Genomic DNA, 18,843 nt, shown 5'->3' with positions numbered 1-18,843 from the left:
TGCATTCAATGAATTAGTCCCAACTCACTATTGGGAAGCAGATTAGTTGATTATCAGTCTGCTTTAGGGGTGAATTTCAGCACATGCGTTTTTGGAAGACAGGTGACACCTGTCACATGAATGCTGTGTTACCAAAAAGCAAGCAGTCTGGCAGGAAAACCCCCTGTTCAGATGTCAAGTGGAAGAAGTAAACTCAGAGAAGCCAGGGATGCTAACAGGCAGGCCCAGGGAAAAGCTGGTCCTTCAATCCTCCCTCATATCGTCAGCTTTTCCAAGCTGCATGCAGAGAGGCTGAAGCTCAAGAGCTATTTGCAAGGTTATTTTTTGTTTTAATTTCACTTAATTTAAATTACTTGTCCTAATACAAAGTAACTGCTGTAGAATCCTTGCACTAAACTAGTGCTGCTTCTGCTCCTTTTAAGTAGGCTAAAACAGCAACTTACACAGCTGAGAAATCTTCTGCAAATTACAGCAGTATTTAAGCAGCACCTGTTTAGCAGCATGTGATTTCATTTCCAGATAAAAGGAATTAAGTTTATTCTACTATGCAAGCCTTGCCTCTATTAGCTTTGTTAAAGACAGCGTATCTGGGTCCTTAATCTGTGAAGTCTGTAAATTCTTCACCATGCACATCTGTCTACACTTTAAAAGCCAGTGTTCATTGTTGGTTATCTTTTGGAAGGGACCAATAAAGCAAATTCATGCCAGTCTTCATTTCAATATTTTGTTCTAGCAAGGAACTTATGATTTAAAGACCAAAAACAGCAGGCAGCATGCATTTTATGATACAGTAAGAAAAATGAGGAAAAGAATACTATTTGTTTTTAGTACTCATCAGAAAAAAAAGGAAAAAAAAGAAAGTAGAAAGATCATATCATGTAAGAAAGGTACCAGAACTCCTCAGTAATTTGTTTCCTGCAAAAGTATCTTGTTGCCATGACTTAAAACCTTGTAAGAACAGACTGTTTCCTTTTATCAGATGACAGGAAAAACTTTCAAACCTTGAGTAAGACTCAACTATCTATTCAGAAACCTGAATCTACTTATGAAGTTTTGATTAGCCTCAGCTTCCATAGATGCCTTTCTGATCTTGGCAGAGTTCTCCAGAAAAAGATGGGTTTACCTGGGAAGTTAAATCGTCCGTCCCTCTGGCCCATAGGAGATAGGTTTGGGGGAGGTGTTGCACTGGGAGGGTTGGAAGACTGGAAAGGTGCTGGAGAAGATGGCGTGGAAGAAGTTGTAGAAGAGGGATTACTGCTGGAGTCCAGATGGTTTATTGCTGGTGGGTGCTCCTGAAAAGCAAGAAAAGTCACTAATGAGTACATAATAAAAATATAGAGTTTTCGTCAATGTTTCATGAAACGAGGAAGGCTGTCCCTAGCCTCAAACAACACAGTTTCTCTGAGTGAGGAGGCTCAAGATGTGCACAACCAATGTTTAACAATGAGGAAAATTCATTCTGAAGACTCTTTACAAAGTGAAAGCTGAAGTGCCATTCTTGTTCCAGCCACTAAGGTACTACTGTGACCTCTCCTTATTGTAGTTCCTCACTGACTGCGAGACAGAAGATTCACATCACTCCAGTCACTGCGTACCTTTTTAGTGAGTGCTTTGGGAAGAGTTCCAAACTGCGGTTCTGTTGGTCTGTCTACTGGATTGTTGATATCAGAAGGGACAGACTCTGTTCTCCTTATTTTGGTAACTGAAAAACAGGTTGGAGATGAGATGAAAAAAAAAAAACCCTTTAATCAGACTTATTTTTCTTGTGATACGATCAGCTACATTGATGTGCTAGGAATTTGTAGTTAACTTACTGGGAAGGAATGATATTCTGCAAGCAGGTGCCTCTTTAGTACACTTGTTGTGACATTTCAATCTGAAAGAGAAATGTTAAATGTTAAATAGCACTTGTTCTTTCCCATAAAGAAGAAGCCTACCCTTAATTTATACTATTTATGCAAATCATAAGGAGATTTCTGGAAAGCTCTAAGCCTCAAAGCAGGCCCATGTGTTCATATGAAGAATCCCATTATATGTATCATTAGAGTAATGAAAGTCAGATAGATACCCTAGCATCTGATTTATTTCTAATATAGTTATCTTCACTTATGACTTTCCTGAGACAGGGAACTGCGAAAATTTCAGCTCTCTGGACTGAAAATCCAGAGAGAATCAAAACCAAATCCTTGTTGTAACACAGGCACTCAACTTCCAGTACAAGATTTGCCTATGGTCAAGTAGGAATTCCATAGTAGGGGACTACATTTGGTTCCTCCACACATCAGGTTCCCTGCCTAAGCACTGTCATGCCAAAGCAACACACTGCCAGTCTGACTGAAAAAAGTGATGCCACTGTTAACAGTGGCTTTTTGTTTTTGTTTTGTTACTGATATACTTGAATGAATAAAACCTAAAGTTCTTATGTAAAAGATCATCTCTGTGGGCTCACCTGCAGTACTTACACTTCACCCCAAACATCATACTTTTCTGACAAACTTGGCAGATCTGAGATAACCAAGACTTTGTAGAGAACCTAAGCAGAGGAAAGAGGGGAAAAACATGTTAGCTGGTACCTAAAGAAAACTGCATTTGTAGCGACAGGCAAGCTACAATCCTTCAGCATTTTCAGAAAAGGGCAAGTGGTGTTATGGAAGACTTCTCACTTTTCTGATCAATAGCAACGGAAAGAAGGCTAGCAGGAAACTACAAGGGAAGAAAAAGGAAATGCTTTTTCCATGAAGGGAGGAAGGAGCAGCTTCCCTTTCATTTTTAGCAGCACAAGTGTTTTAGAAAAGGCACTGTTGCACATTTCTTTTACTTAGTTCTTTCACCCAGGACACAAGCCCCATACAAAACATTACTGCTGTTGGTACCCCAGTCATTGAAGAATCACAAGTCAGTTAGCTTTGTAAAAAGGATTTCAGGAGCTGAACACATCAAAGATATTAAAAACAGAATGAGCTGCAATACAAATTCAAGGTTGAACTTGACAAATGAGGCACACAACCCAACTTCAAGCCCAACTTTACTACTACAAACACACTAAATATGATGCTGTTCTGGTTCCCACAGTATGTGTTGCTTACCTGTGTGTTACAGCTAAGCCAAAGTCTCTTCGTACCATTTGAGGGGATCCTTGGGAGAGTTCTGATGGAGAACAAAGGGATCTTTTAGGGAAGCATTACTCACAAGCACACTTAGCAGTTTAGACATAAACAGTGACATAGATAAAAACTAGTAGGTATGACTTCTCTAGGAGCACAGCTGAAATCAATTTGCCTTGTGCAGTAAAACTACAAGATAGTCGTGTTTTTCATATGAAGGCAATATGAACTAAAATTTGGTGTTAGAATCATAATTCTTCCTTCCTTGCATTAAATTGTTATATGTTAAGTTTAGGGATTAAGAAAGCCCTAGGCCATTCTCATAACCAAGTGGAAAGTCACACAATAGCTTATTCCCAATTGGTTTTCCACCAAAACCATCATCCAGTTTTCCTGTAGTAAGTAGATTTCAGCGTGTTCTTTTACACTGAAAATTATTATCACCATTTTATAGACAGAACCAGTGAGGCCCAGAAGAATTAAAAAAAAAATTATCTGGCATCACTTAGCTAGCCAATAAATGCAGAAAAGGAGAGCTGCACTCCAAAATCCCAGTCCAGTGCTCCAGTGGTTATACCAAAAAACTTCCTGGAAGCTCTCAAATATTAAGACTGGCATAATTCCTTAATTAAATCTGTAGCCATTTTGCAAACTGGGAGGAAACTCAACCTGTAGGTATCAGCACAGCCTCAAGATGGGACACTGTCAGTGCTTATAAAAGCCACTCTCTCTCTTTGACCCTAGGTGGCACCAAATTCTTTTTCTTTTTTTTTTCTAAATCATTATTCCAGTGAACTTTTCAAGGCATCTGCAGTCTTCAGCATCTCACAATAGGCTGGACAGACTAGCAGCTTTTCCAAAGAATACTGTTGAGCAAGTGTGGACATCCAAACCACAGCTGTCTGCATTAATCATCATAACATAAGTTATGACATAAGTGATAAATTTTAGAATTTAACGGGACATAAGAGAGCCTACAGTATAATTTTTAAAATAGACTAGCTGCATAGAAGCACCAAAAATCTTAATTTGTTTTAACTTTTTCTTATGCCTTTTTAATTCATTATTTAAATTCCATCACTCTCCAGAGAGAAATGCTCAGATTTCTGCTTAATTTTCATTTTACAGTTTTTTCTATACTTCTTCATTTCTGAAAGTAATTTCTGGGATTTGTTCTAAAGGCTACTAGAGAAATGTATGGTCCTTATATAAACTTTTATACTTCGCAGAATGGTGAGGCACTTTCATAGAGCTTCTAATGTTGCAAGTTCTGTGTCTAAGAGGCAGCTGCACATAATCATGTTCAGAAGCATTATAACACCAAACGTGTCAGTGTATAAAAGCACAGGTCCTTGTCCTGTAAACGCTTAAACATGTGAATAGCCTCATCACTATCAGAGGAAGTATTCTAGATTTAGGAATGTGCTGAAGCGTCTCTCAAGAGGTCACACACGACTGTCTAGTTTTGTTAGAGACACTAGGCAGTGAATATCTGAAGACAAATGGTTAGATCTATTTCTAGTACCAAGGGACACCAATATCAGCTCCCAGAAGTCAAAGACAAGCAGTTATACACAAACTCCTTGCTTTAGCCCTTAAACATCAGCATTCCTTTTTCCTGCTTTTGTCATCTGAAGCAATACCAGGTACAAAAACCCTGTTAGCACCCTGCAATTCTTCAGCTGGCTGAGCTCCTGTTAAAGGTAACAGGAGCTCTGGAATGCAAGGCCTTATTGAGGACTTCCACAGGCTGGACAGAGGTGATCATACTGCAGGCTGTTGACAATGGCAGGTTCTTCTCTCCCAGTCAAGGAAATAAAGACAACCCTGTAAAAATCTCTTACCAAACCTAGAGAACAACAAGAAAGAAAAGTCTGGATCAGTCAAAAATAAAGATTTAGCCTAAGACAACCTGTCTTCATCCAGAGGCATAGCTGTCACATAGATAGGTTTTTTTAAAGCTCACACTAGCAGCTAAAATACATCTTAAGATAAAATGTAGAAGGATACTAGCCACCTGAACTGAGAGGAACATTTAAAGACAAAAGAGAATTACAGGATATGAAATTGACTATTAGATATTTGTGAAAAAACTGGTTGGGGCCCTTTCACAGCAGCAGTCATCCCAACCTCCTGGGAAGGTGCAATTTCAAATAAGGAGACTATTAGCAAGCCAGTTTTGTGGTTATCTTAGAATATGCCACTGATATTAAGACTGCAGTGAAACCACAACCAGGCAACTGGTCACCAGCATCAGAACTGGAGCACTGAATGCCTGTTGGTATGAATACAGGTCTTCGGTGCCCAAGGGGAAGGAAGTATCATGCTTACTTTATTGGAGGAACATCATCTATCCTGTTTCCCAGCTGCGATTCATGGGACTTGCTCCTTGTAAGGGTTGGAAAATTAGGTAGCAGCTGAAAAACTTTCCGGCAAGGGGGAGGAGGAGTCCGTGGTGGCTTCAACTTGTGCCGTCTCTTGGCTTGAGGAGTGGTTGGGGGAGTGACGGTGATGCTATGAGGAGTCCTTGGTGTTAACCTTCCACTGTGTGCAGGGAAGGCAAAAGGGTCCAGGAGGTTATCTGCATAGATAGAAGGTCCGTGACTCGAGGCAAGAGAATCTGAAGATGGGATTGTAGACACTGACACCGATCGCGCCTGCTGGCTGTTGCCCTTGGGAAGGCTCAGTGCACTGTGAGTCCATGTGGGTGCAGAGGAGCAGGGGGACTCAGTCATGTTTGTAGAGCTGTTCTCTCGGCGTACTTCAGAAAGATTCGTCAGCACATCATCTTTTAACTCCCCACCTGTTCAGCAACCATAGCAATGTTAGGTTTAAAAAGAAAAGAAAACAAAAATGCTGGCACACAGTACTGCATGATGCAGCTTTAGGCTCTGAGGTGTTTTTTTTTTTTACCCTTCTTTGCATCTGGCCAAGTAATTGCTTCTCCTCCCCTAAGATCCATCTATGGCATCAGCTACAGTTAACCTTTAAAACAAGGACTGCATTAACTACCCTTTTTTCATATCTGTAGCTACGTATCTCACATTCTAAACTAAAATACATTTTAGAAGATCTTATGTTCTAAGATGGGTTGAATTTTAACAGATTAAGTGGTAATCATACGCCTAGGATTAAAAACAGAAATAACCTCTCAAAACACAGAACTTTTTTTTTTTTTTTTTTTTTTTAATGAAAAGAGAGGAACATTAATACAAGTGTACCTGAAATTTGGGCTGGATGCCATGCTTTCTGAACAATGGCTGATATTGTTACATATGGATGGGAAATATTTGACAATGCAGGACAAGAAAGATTAGAAAAAAGGAAACATGAAATTGAGTCGTTTGTTGGCTTTTCCATTAACTAATCTTTATGATTTGTGAATGGTATAAGCTGTCATAATACCAACAGGAAACAACACCTTTCAGTGACAGATGGGTAACTGTTACAAAGGAAGATGTAATGCACAGGAATACCAGTATGCTGTCTGATACAAATGGAATTTACTGTGCTTTGAAAGTAGCCCTGGGAAGGTGGCAGGGGAAGATAGTGAAACAGCACTCTGGGAATCCTGAGGTTGCTCTTAAATAATTTAGTCAGGTCCACTGGACACGTGCATTCTTAACTAAACAGACAGTATCCTTCTTTCTATAATTTCAGTGTAAATCAGGGTTCTTTCTAGCTCTTACATCTGCTACTGGAATTTGGCTAATGATTCTATCAATTTCCAGTCAGAAAAATAGCAGGAAGGAAGCAGCTTTAAAGAGAGGCAAGTCAATTGGCAGACTGCAAGCTATGCAGTGATAAAGGATTGTCAGAGCAATGTCTGCTTTTCCAAAGAATTAAGCTGAAAAACGCTCAGGTTTCTGAGCTACATCATACGAAACAGAATCACCTTCTCTCTAAGTTGGCAATATCTGGGGAGAGGAGGTTGCATTTGTTAGGTCCAGGATACTAAATGATGGAAGATTCACTGCAGCACCAGACCCAACTCTGAACACAGAGGGAACAATCATACAGTCTGCTGAGTTGGAGAGTGTATTTCTACATAAATTTATTTCCAGAGCTGAAAATGCTGTCAAAAACTAAATCTCATTCATAGCTCTAGATGTGTTTGATTGCTCTAATTTCATGCAGATCCAAGAGCCGTAACCTGACATCAGTTATAGCATATAACCAAAGACCCAAAGGTTTCTGTAGATTGTCTCAAATGAAAGGAAGAAGGATGTGATTTGGGTTGCTGAGAAACTAATTCCATAGAACAAAAAGCAGTCTTATACCTGATTCAGTCACCTTCCTTAAACAGCTCAGTGCCCCATTGAGTCTGGAGCACTCCTCATCTCTGGCACCACATCTCTTCATCGTTTCTTTCACCTTTGATTCATTCATTTCAAGTAAGGCATCTAAGGTTAGCTCCTCTGGTATTCTCTGCAGGAGAAAAAAAAAAGTCCATATACTTTTTTTTTTGTATACCTATAATAAGACAGTCAGCTTTGTTTCTGATGTAAAGCAGTGCCACTGTCTCACTGCCTTGTCTGACTCATGATTTACTCATTTGGTAGTGTATCTCTCTTAGGGATCAGTGGGTCGGTAGTGAACGCACAGCAGCAAGTGCTCAGAATCTGCTCTCTGTTCTCTCTACACCAAGAGAGATCAGGCACATGCTTGAGTGTGGTCTGTATCACTATTATGTCATTGTCCTTCTCCAGTATTTAAATCAGGATTAGAGCTGACTGAAATATTCTTCTCTCTACCCCCAGTGGAAAGTTTTCACTTAAGATTTTTGAAAAGTTACTAATTAAAGTTACCTTTTCATTAAAACAAAGAGGCCAAAAATCTGAAAAAAAATGACAAATATTTAGCTTTTCACTGGAGAAATGAAAAGTTCAAACAGTGTGGAAAATGGCTTTTTTCATCAACAGAAAGAATGTTTTGACAAAGAGGTACTGATCTCCTTAAGCAATTTTACCTTCGTTAGAGGACCAGCCTTACTGATACCCTGCTTAGAAAGATACTTGTGTAGATCTTCTTGTGCCTCTTAATACACCAAACCCCCAAAAAGGTAATCAAGCAGACACAAAAGATACAGGGTTCTGGAAAGCATGAAATGATCAGATGTTCCCTGACAAAGTTAAACTGTATTGCCTCTCATTCAAATGTTTCCAGCGTAGGCCTGCAGCAATTGTGGTTAATAAACAAAACCAGGATACTTAGTGCAGATACCCAGGAATTTCCCTCACAGTTTTGCCTAAACAAACCTCACTGCTGCCTGTTCTCACAATGAGATCACAAATTTCACAATATTTGGCCTCCTTCCTGAAGTTTCAGCTGCTGGAACTGTGCTACATAACAAGGTTTCAACCTCTATTTAAATAGGAAATTGAGTGTATCTGTTTGAAAACAAAAAGCTTGAAATCTTGTGGACATTTAACACTGACCCTTCAAACCCTAAAAGGCTACAAATCAAATTTGAGTGTGCATTGATGAATGTTGTTTTAAGATCACACCTCCCGCAATCCAGACTAGGGACAGAAGTTAGCCTGGGTCCTGAAATCAAGAGATGAATAAAAACTGCTGCCATTGCTTTGACACAGGTAGCTGGTCTCAAACATCCTGAAATGCTCAAGTGGCGGTACTGAGAGCGCTCAGCTAATCACACCATACTTCCAAAGTGATTAAGAGATAAAGTTAACCTGCCCTAATTTAGGCATTTCAATGCTAAACATCTTAAGTTTGAACTAATCTCCCTAAAATCCACCACTCAAATATTCCAGCACAAAGCCAGCCCAGCTTTGTTCACAAAACTCCCCAGCCAAACTGTGCTAATTCCAACATTAAACCAAGTCTGTCAGACAGTGAACTGTTTCCCAGCACCCTCTGGATTCCACTCCTCTGCATGCAGAGAGCAGCTCACAGAAGCATCTTTGTTCAGCACTATCACAAGGCTGGCTGTGATGCAAGATGTTGGCCTTGAAGTGATAGGGGAGCAGCCATGGCACAAGCACGATGCATCCCCGCAACATGGGGGCGCGGTGTGTCAGCGGGACAGAGTCAGCCAGAGACATCCCAGCACTGCCAGTACCTGTACCCCCACAAACACCTAAAACAGGGCAGAAAGCTTTCAACACTACCATGGATGCCCCTGCTTTCTAAGGCAAAGATGCTACTGCTTCCATTAAAGTGTAAGGGAAAGCCAGTGCCTCTTGCGAAACACGCTCAGCCCACTTCAGTCTTTGACAGAGTCACAGAACAAGCAGGATTACAGTGATGTCATTCTTGAACCATCTCGAAACATTTCCTCACTACCACCACTCCCTGAGCTGAGATTACATAGCTGCTGCTTTAAGTAACGGCGTCACGCAGCTCTCAGTACGGGCTACGGAGTCACGTTACCCAGTACCACCTCACTTCCCTATCTGTTGCATGACACAAAGTAACCAGTAACTTATTAGAGCTATTCATAAGTCAATCAGTAAAGTGAAAGAGACTAAGATTTCCTCAGAAAGCTGAACACGTCCATCACAAACAATCCCACCCCTGGCCAAGGCTTCAAGCAGTAGCGTGAGCAGATGAAATGCAATGGGCGCAATGGATGGAGCAGGTGGGGATCAGATTCCCTCTGCTCCTGTTCTGTGGAGGCCCCAGACTGGAGAAGCACTGCTGATCTGCAGTGCTAACATCTGAGTTAATGATTGGCACAGGGGGTATCGAGGCTTGGCAGCTAATGATATTTGGGCTGGCAGAAATTCCAGTGAGCCACAATGCTTTGAAACAGCAGGTGTGGCATCACATACAAAAAACAGTTCTCCTTGCTCAGTTTAGAGATTGTAAAGCGAATCCCAATAAAATATAATATTTTAAATACGTAGAGGCTAGAAGAAAGAAGGAAGTCAGATTGTTCTGCAAGCCCACCTCCCCAGGTACCCAGGATGCAATCAGGGTCTCTTCTATCTATTCTCCTTTTACAAGGAGGGCAGAGTACAGCAGTTACCTAGGGCATGTGCCACAGCACCTCCGATGTGAGCCCTGTACCCATACAGTTAGTCCTCAGTGGAGTAAGAAATGGTCTATTAGGCCTTCATACCAAAATAACAACAACAAAAAAAAGCATATACTGAATGTGTGATTCAAGTTGTATCAGTGAGGAAGAGCTGACTATTTTTACATGCCCCAAATTAGCTCTCCTGGTTGTGCTAGTATAGACAAGGCTTCAGTGGGGAATTCCAGTTCCCTACTGCAGGAGGTATGAGGAATGGCATCTGGGCTCAGCTTTGGCTCCTACGAGCACATGCTCACTGCTCCCAAGGGACAGTCCACAAACACAAAGTTGTTCATCTTCACCAGGATGGGGGGGATGGGGACGAGGGGTTGCCACAATGGTCTCTGAGCGGAGCTGAGTCCTGCACGGCAGCATTTGGAGCCCCACAGGTCTTATTCTCATTCCCACAGGAGCATAATCAACATTTACTGACACAGAGAACCAAGCTGACATCTTTGTCCCAGTGCAGCTCCATGGTAAAACCACAGGACTGCCTGCTCTTGCAAGGTTGGCACTGTTGGTTGTTTTTCTTTTGTAAGGATCAAACTGCTGCAATAAGGAATCCCTAGCTTTCACTTCATTTTTCAAACCTTCCTAGTTTTAGAGAAAAACCTTAACACCAATTTTTAAAAGATGACAAAGCACTCCAAGCTACCATCTTTTTACAAGTGCTCGGGCATCTCTTCCTTTGCGGTACACAGTTGCTGCGGAGGGCTTGAACTCTGTCACCCCAAGGCTGACCAGTTTCACTTCCGCCAGCAGCGCTGTGCTCTGTGCCTCAATGCATGCAACACAAGGCACAGCCCAGCACCACATGGAAGCACAGACTCGCTGCTGGCTTTGCTCCTTATCCTAAGCGTGCTTTCAGCCAGGCACACCCCAACAGCGCAGCCTGCTGCGAGCTCATCTCCTTCCTGGGACAGCACATGAAGTCCAGTCAACTCTTTTGCTCAATAGTTTAATTTTAGAGAGACAGAATAGCAAGTTGTAGGAAAGTATAAGTACAGAAAAGGAGATTATATTTAAACAGCTCCAATGACCTTGAGCTGGGAGAGCTCAGACTTTCTGAACCTGCTGCCACACGACAAAAGAAGTAAGCCTTCAAAGAGGGGGAGGGAGGGGAAGTAAGAGGCTTTCTTTAAAGAACCACTCGTGTTGCACATATACAGTGGCTTAATATAAAACTGCCCAACCTGAGCCCCTAAGATCAGCCTTATATAATTTACCTGTATTATCCTCCCAGCCAGTGTGACAGTGATAAGGGTCACCAGTTCAAGATGGATCTTAAAACAGGCCCGGCTGATGCTGATGTTTTGGCTCAGCTGTTGAGCTGGGCAGAATGGGCTCCAGCCCCCACTGGTGCAAGTACAGTTCTGGGCACTTGAGAAGCAGTTACTCCCATCTTTCAGCACTGAGAGAGAGCAATATGGGTTCAACAGACTCATCTTCACCTCATTCTTCATGGGTGCTGTGGCTTTAAAATAAACACAGCTTATAGGCTTACACTGGGGCCAAGCTAAGTGCCATCTCCCTGGACACATCTTTCTCTGACTACAGAATAGCAAAACATGCTGCAAGATATTCACATAATAGTCTAATATTAAGGCCAAATTTATGAAAGGGAAAAAAAAATGCATCAAGAAATAGAAACTGCTGCTTTCAATCTTTCAGCAACTCAGAGCAGCACCAGCAAAACTCATAGCCTTACTCACATACGCGGTGCAGCAGAAACGATCTTAAAAAAAAGCCCAAACCAGGAAGAGAACTTCTCTACAAAGCTTGCCTGCTTATCAGACATACAGACTGTGCACTTTGCAGCATCCACGTTTAAAGGGAACAAAAGCAAACCAGAGCATCCCAGGAGCCATCCAAAGATTACTCTGAATTAGCCAGGGTGAAGAGTTCATGATAGCATAATGTCTTTAATCTTGTCTGGTGTCCAACTTAAATCCTTGAAACATGGCAAAAATGCTGATATCTAACACAGTGGATGAGGTATTTTTGGTAAAGATTCTTTAGTGCAGATAAGCCTACAGAGCTAATGCTGCTGGTACGTGGACATATCAGCCCAACCCGCCCCTCAACCAAGTAGACATGGCTCTTCCTGTAAAGCCAGACAGTTGACAAGGCCCCAGGTGCCTCCTCTTAAATCAATACATTCTCTCACCAGCCATCCTCCCGTAAAGCGGCAGATGTTAGAAGAGAAAGCTCATTATGTAAGGTGCTTAAATTCCCACTGATAGCTCTAAGCAAAGCACATCAGGATGCTCTTAAGAACATTTTGTGCCTGATTGTTTTTTCTTTGCTCTGGTTTACTGGTGTCCAATGAAGAAGTTACTGAAAAAGAGTCCTGTTCTTATATTTCTGTAGATTTCATGGGCATTCTGGAATACGTCCTGCATTGAATTTCTAACTTGCATTAAGTTGTATGTACAGGCTATGGTTTTGCTTAACATCTTCACTGTTTCAGCTTCTCCTCTCCAGTGGGTGGAGAGGAGCTGACAGTCTCAGGGCAGTCCCACTCCACTCTTTGTGGACAGGAGCTGCAGCTTTTCTGTAGGAAGGCAGGTGTACAGCTGCAGTGTCTCACTACAGTCTGGAGGGGCGTGTGAGCCTCACTGACCCTGTGCCATAAGTGGTTCAGTGCTGCGAGGGGCACCCGCCTGCCATGGAAGGGCCAGTGAGCTCTGATAGCAGCAGGGAATGGAGGCTTACATTGGGGAGTGGCACTCAGCTGGTACACGGTGATGAATTACAGGTGCACACAGCCTGCATGATAGAGTTCATTTGCATGCACACAAAAAGCAGATTCAAGATCTCAGCTATCTAGCCATTGTGTCAGAGCTTCTGCTGTCAGAGCCACAGAAATCCCAGATAGATATCCTTACAGGATATGAGAGGACACACCTGTGGAAACCTGACAGGGTTAGGCAGATCTGCCTCTGGTATTGCCCCAACCAAAGTACAGATGGACACACAGAAATGCCACACCTTTCCTTAAACAACTGATCAGCATGATCCACTGCAACCTAGAGCCCGGTCCAATCAGGAAAACCATGGGCCACGATCTAACAGTATCAGTGCTGCACCCGGGCCTCATCCTGCACAGCCTCTCACAAGGACAGCAGGAGGCTCTTAAGTTCGATCCTATTCAAGGCACAAACCTTTCCCGGTCTCCTGCTGTGTGCCAAGTGCTGCCCCTGGCTTGCTCAGGAACCAATCTGCTCCTCCCTATGCAGGACAGTTATCTGTACTAAAACAGCTTTCCAAACTTGATTGACTGAAACCCCTGCTACATAGTGAGCAGGGCTGGTTCAGACATGCTTTGGGAGATAAGGAGATGACTACGTTTCTAATTTGCTTTTTAAGATGATGATAAGTTATATGCGGGAATAGAATATTGAGGTTTCTGGGAAGAACAAGAGAAAAGGCAGAGAATTTTTTCTGTGCTAAAGAAAGTAAGTGAATAGAGATTTTTTTAATCACTTTTATTTGGAAGACATGCTCCAAGCCCAGAACCCAGTAAATAGCTCTGCAAGAGACTCCTTCAGTCAGCCTGGGAGCGAGGCTCGCATCCTCTTTTCTTCCCACTCTCCTCAATTCCCAACTCCAGCTCTCAAGGGGAGCATGACAATCCAGAACAGTGTATTTTCCCAGGTACAGAGCAACTCTCACCCACTGGAGACAACTACATAACTTAAATGCATCTTTCTGTAAATTTCCTTGACCCACATTTTTTCATTCTCAGTTCAACTATCTCTTTTTTCCAGTTTCAGTCCACCACATCTAGCCATACATGCACCATTTTTGGTAGTAACCTACACACACGCACTGCTAATCCACCTCCAGAACACCTAGCCAAAACCAAGGCATTTCCTAGAAAAATGCTGTATTTAAAAAGAAAAAAAAGAAGTTACAGAACAATATTTGGCCATCTCCAAAGCAGAACCTGCTCTACAGTAGCCACTGTTTCCTACGATACAAATCTGTCTGGCAACTGATTAGAGGCACAGTAACAAAGAAACAGAAATAGCATGAGTCAGGGTGGGGGGTTCCTTTTTTCCTTACCCCTCCAAATCATGTGTTCACAGACAGCAAACAGGATCACAAAGTCAACACTTGCATTTACCACCTACCTCCAAGTTTTCTAGGTCCACACAGAACAGCCCTTTCACTCTGCGCAGCATGACTGGCTGACTGTTATCCATGTTCACAGGAGCTTGAGCTGTCACCCAATGCCATAAACAGTGCATTGTTATTACTATAATCTCTTCCAGAACTAAAGGATTTTACAAGCAGTCATTAGTCTTGTTTTAAATATAGGTTTTCAAAGAAAGAAAGGAGCCCAACAACAAGAAAGCAATTATAACAGCAAGAGCTTTCAAGCTTGACAATATGTAGAGCAAGTCACTGGGCAAAAATAGGCTTCAGTCTGGACTAGAGGAGTCAGCAGATATTCTAATTTAGAGCTGCTGCTCTATTTCTGACGGGAGAGCCAGGGAGCTTCAGTACTTCCCCGCATGGCAGCTTTATTTGGGAGAGAGCTGGGGGCGGGGGGAAAAGGGAAGGAGGAGGAGGTGGGAGAGGGTGAAAAAGAGCATTGTTTCTCTAACTGCTGAGCTAAAAAACTGCTTTGCAATTAGGCTGTTTTTCAAAGGTGTTATGTCAGAGATTAGCACAATCTGGCAGTGCTCCCTCCAGCAACACTAGAAGTGCAAAGGAAACCAGAACCATTTAAAAAAGCAAAAACAAACAAACAAACAAAAAACCCAACAAAACAACAAACAACCCACGAACTCAGGCCTTTCTCCTGAAGCAAGCAGTGGGCCACAGGTAAGCCCTTCATCTGTGCACACCTCCACTGTACCTCCAGACCTCAGAGTTGGCCATAGCAGGGCTCTGTTGCAGCTGGAGGCTTCTGAGCATCACAGAGAGGAAAGTTCTCCAACTCTACAGGTAGTTGGCAACTTTTCCAGTCAGTTTCAGAGCCTAAAAGTCTCAGAAAAGAGAGAGCTATGTGCCTAACATGAAAAGATTATTACAACATACGTGAGGTTTTCTTTCTCCCTGTAGCATTGAAACCCAGTGTAAGTCTTTCAGTTTTACAGACAAACTATCAGACTCTTAGAGATGTTCAGTGATTCCCCAGAGTAAACACGTATACTAGCAGCAGAACCAGGTATGAGACCCGAGTACATCCCCACTTTCACTGTCTGACCTACTCTGCTATCTCTTTAAAGGCTCTCTGATCGCTGCTCCCATCACGTCACAGACTGTGCATAATGCTAAGGGCAGCCATTTTGTATTTCATAATAGCTGATCTATTAAAGCGCCTTCTGTCAGTGACTGCCATTTTCAAATGATTCAGCTGAAATGTTGTTCACATGCATGAGATCTAAGCAACAGCAGGAACATTTCTGAAAGGCAGCCCATCATGGACAGATATCTCTACTCAAAAATCACTGGAAAGACTAAGTGTATTGCAGATCTCCTGCCCAGCTAATCTAAATGCTGCAGGAACTCTCAGCAGCTGCATGAAGTGGATGCAGAACTCCTAAAAAATAGCCACAGATTTGGAATCATGAAGCAATTTCAATAAATGTACACCTCATATTTCTGACCCACGGAACAGAAGGAAAAACAGTTCATAACTTGGTCACTGACTGGGAGAAGGTAGTAAGCACAGATAAAAAGAATGAACAGTTGGAAAATGTTCTTCCTGACTTGGATCAAAACCAAATTTGCTCACCTTCTTTAGTGACTACATATACAGAAGGACAGTCCCCCTGCATTATCAGGATGTAGCAGATTTGAATTATCCACCTCCCTTCTCCCTGTTACCTCCTCCTCTTCATCCCTTCCCCCAGTTTTGCAGGCACCACAGAGGATTTCAAGAAGAGCTACAAAGGCATTCTTTTAGGCTCAAGCAATTCCAGTAACCCTAGAAACCAACAGTAGTTGTGAGCCTGGCAGTTTGGCCACGGCAACAGGCTGCTTTTCTCTTCTCTCACTGTCTTTGCTGCACCTTCAGCTGTGCCACCCAAACCCTCACTGGCCTGGCGGGCAATATCCATTCTATCACGTTTAAAGTAAACAGTAGTAAATAAAAGGTACAACTCTGTCTCCAACTCATCCTATTTCACCAGAACCTGTTCAGTTACATCAGGACCAATCTGGAATAACTTTCATAGAAATTTGCTCCATTTTTCACTTAGTCTTTTTACAGGCAGATTCCTGATGAAGTCAAAGAAATCGTGGCTTGTGTAAGGATCAAAGGAAATTGAGTGCAAACACTGATGTGGCCTACTGAGCCAAAAAACGTGAAGAAAGAATGGAAAAAGCCTTTTCTGCTTTGTTTGGCTGCCAGTAGAATGAACTCTACTTATACTACCACTAATATTATGCAGAACAGAACTTTCCCCAGTACTGAACAGAGTAGATAAGTCATGCACAGGCCAAACCTAGTGAAACAATCTGAACCCTGAGGTTCTACTTATCACCTGAACACAGGCAGGATTTTAGACTCTTTAAAAAAATGTGTCCAGACAGGAGCTGGAGGTGTTGGCTTGTCTGCTCGTTGCTGATTCCAACAAGAATATCAGTTTATTCTGTGCAGTAAAAAGGTCTCCAGTGAGTTAAGAATTAAATGATAAAGAATCTGTAAAGATCAGAAATGCTCATGGCCTGTGAGCATGAACAGCTGGCCACCACACAGAACACCAGAGGAGTTATTCATTTCATTCTTTTGCACTGATGCAATGCTCTTTGGTATCAGTTTGAACCAGACTTCACTCACAGGAGGAGGCTTTTGTGTGAAATAGAAAAAAAACCCAAAACAATTATTTATTTCTGAGTAAAGACTCCCGCTCTGTCAAAATCCAGACCACAGCTTCACACCTGCTCAGAAAACTAACAAACCCAGCAGGCAGCTGGGAAAGTCACATGTGAGAAGGCAGGAAGGTTCTCTGCTGATGGTTGCCTTCTTCTTACCTGTACAACTTCTTTCCTCACATTGACAATGTCTAACCAGTCATTGAATCTTGGATAGCTGTTGAGCTCTGCTGTTCTGTCATTCAGGGGTACACTCAGCTTGCACTGTCGTTGTCGATGGATGTAGTCAATCAGTTTCACCTGTTAGAATCCAGAAAGCAAACCATTAAGTTCCTTGGGAAAAGCTGTCATCTTCACAGGCAATGCTTGCATAGGACCAAGGCAAAGGAGATGTTCATTTGTGAGTGGGGCTCTTCTGTGATATAACGATGACATACTCCTATGGGCACTCAGAGAAGCTCATACATGGAAGCATTTCCCTCACATGAGCATCTTTATTCTTTAGAATTTCAGGAGAAGGTAGTGCAGAAGATTCTCAGAGTTATGTTACATATGCAGAAGTTTCCCAAAAGTATATTGCATAGTCAGTGAGTGATTTCAAGCAGGACCTCCTATTTCCTTGGTACAAAGACTCAGCAGAGCTTCCTTATCTCCTTGGTTCAGCAACACAGCTCTTTCTGTTATCTGAACAAACTGCAGGGCAGGGGTATCCATCAACAAACACTAGCAAGCTTAATAATATCGTTACAGCTTGTATCAGTGGGACCCTGTAGGGCCCATTCCTGCAGGACACAACACTACATCCAGATAAACAAAAGCCCTGGGCAGTGGCTGGGCATCACAACTCAAAACGTGAAAGGGCGTCCCAGCCATTTGAAACAATTAACTACATTCAGATTATCCACACTGCAGAGATAGATGCAACCTCATTCTGGATGCTGTGGGCATTGCTAGTATAATGTGCCAGATTACCTGTCCTCTGACCCACTGCTCCCACATGTTTGTTACACTCTCTTTCATCCGGCCTTCATTTGGACTAGAGAGTCAGTGAGGCAGGAATAACCAGTGTACCCAGAGATTCCAAAGCTCATTATCTGATGGGTATTTCTACTACAAAATCAGCATTAAAAACAATATCTTTTTAAAAAAGTTAAAATTTAAGATTTATTCCAAAACTCTGGTTGCCCATCTCATGCTTAATGCGCTACACAGAAAGTGACATGTCAAGCACAGAATATAAAAATGACAAGAAAGAATATAACTTGTACTTTATCAAAAACAAAATACTCTCAAAAGATTTCTCCCTATGGAACACATTCCCATGGGGTAGACATAAGCTTCAAAGCCTTCCTAACAAAACAATGCCTCAAAGCAAGTTAGCTGATCCATGATTTATAAGCTAAAACATGTCCTTAGTCAATGAATTGTAGCATTTGGGGCAAGATTAGACTATAAATGAAAAAAACAAGCATGAATTCTTTGTCCACTAAAATCTCTCTCCTCTTGAGCTTCTCCTCAAAGTATTTTTAGTCTCAGTATCTGAAGAATGCTGTATGTTACTTGTATGTTACACATGGGAAAGACAATGAGACCATTTCCTCCCTCCCTAGATAAAGGATATGTAAGAAGTTAGAGGGAAAATGGATATTGTATCTGATCTCAACTAAGTGACCGCCATATGGAGTGTAGTGTTTTTTGCATGCTCATCAGTCTGGGGGAGCTACTAATATTAGGATAATAATTATTCTAGAAAAAAACATAAATTCTTCCTTGACGGTACTGGGAGCACAGGAATAAATGCTATTGGATGCACACTCTGATGACAGGCATGTAAGATGTGGGAGCATTTATCATCCAGCTGAAATCAGA

The 18,843-nt window shown here is 42.1% G+C and overlaps 1 protein-coding gene across 4 annotated transcripts in view; it reads right to left on the bottom strand.

Moving 5' to 3' along the window:
- Window positions 1-18,843, bottom strand: part of KSR1 (kinase suppressor of ras 1) — a 57,568-nt gene that overhangs the window by 12,884 nt on the left and 25,841 nt on the right. For 3 of the 4 annotated variants that reach the window (XR_005841052.2, XM_004946781.5, XM_046902736.1), the window contains exons 1-8: window positions 7,385-7,532; window positions 5,436-5,907; window positions 4,949-4,953; window positions 3,087-3,147; window positions 2,450-2,533; window positions 1,815-1,876; window positions 1,596-1,702; window positions 1,124-1,292 (exon numbers count right to left, since the gene is read on the bottom strand). Coding sequence is in view for 3 of the 4 variants with exons in the window: in XM_004946781.5 (XP_004946838.3) it covers window positions 1,124-1,292; window positions 1,596-1,702; window positions 1,815-1,876; window positions 2,450-2,533; window positions 3,087-3,147; window positions 4,949-4,953; window positions 5,436-5,907; window positions 7,385-7,493 (1,069 nt within the window). In the remaining variant the exon portion in view is untranslated. Of the gene's footprint in view, window positions 1-1,123; window positions 1,293-1,595; window positions 1,703-1,814; window positions 1,877-2,449; window positions 2,534-3,086; window positions 3,148-4,948; window positions 4,954-5,435; window positions 5,908-7,384; window positions 7,533-17,133; window positions 17,275-18,843 lie in introns of those variants that run through there. The other variant, XM_425413.8, reaches the window with a different exon arrangement.

This window comes from Gallus gallus, chromosome 19, assembly GCF_016699485.2.
Source record: "Gallus gallus isolate bGalGal1 chromosome 19, bGalGal1.mat.broiler.GRCg7b, whole genome shotgun sequence".
Lineage (NCBI taxonomy): Eukaryota > Metazoa > Chordata > Aves > Galliformes > Phasianidae > Gallus > Gallus gallus.
Note: the sequence above shows the minus strand (reverse complement) of the source record. Positions and strands in the feature narration are given on the sequence as shown.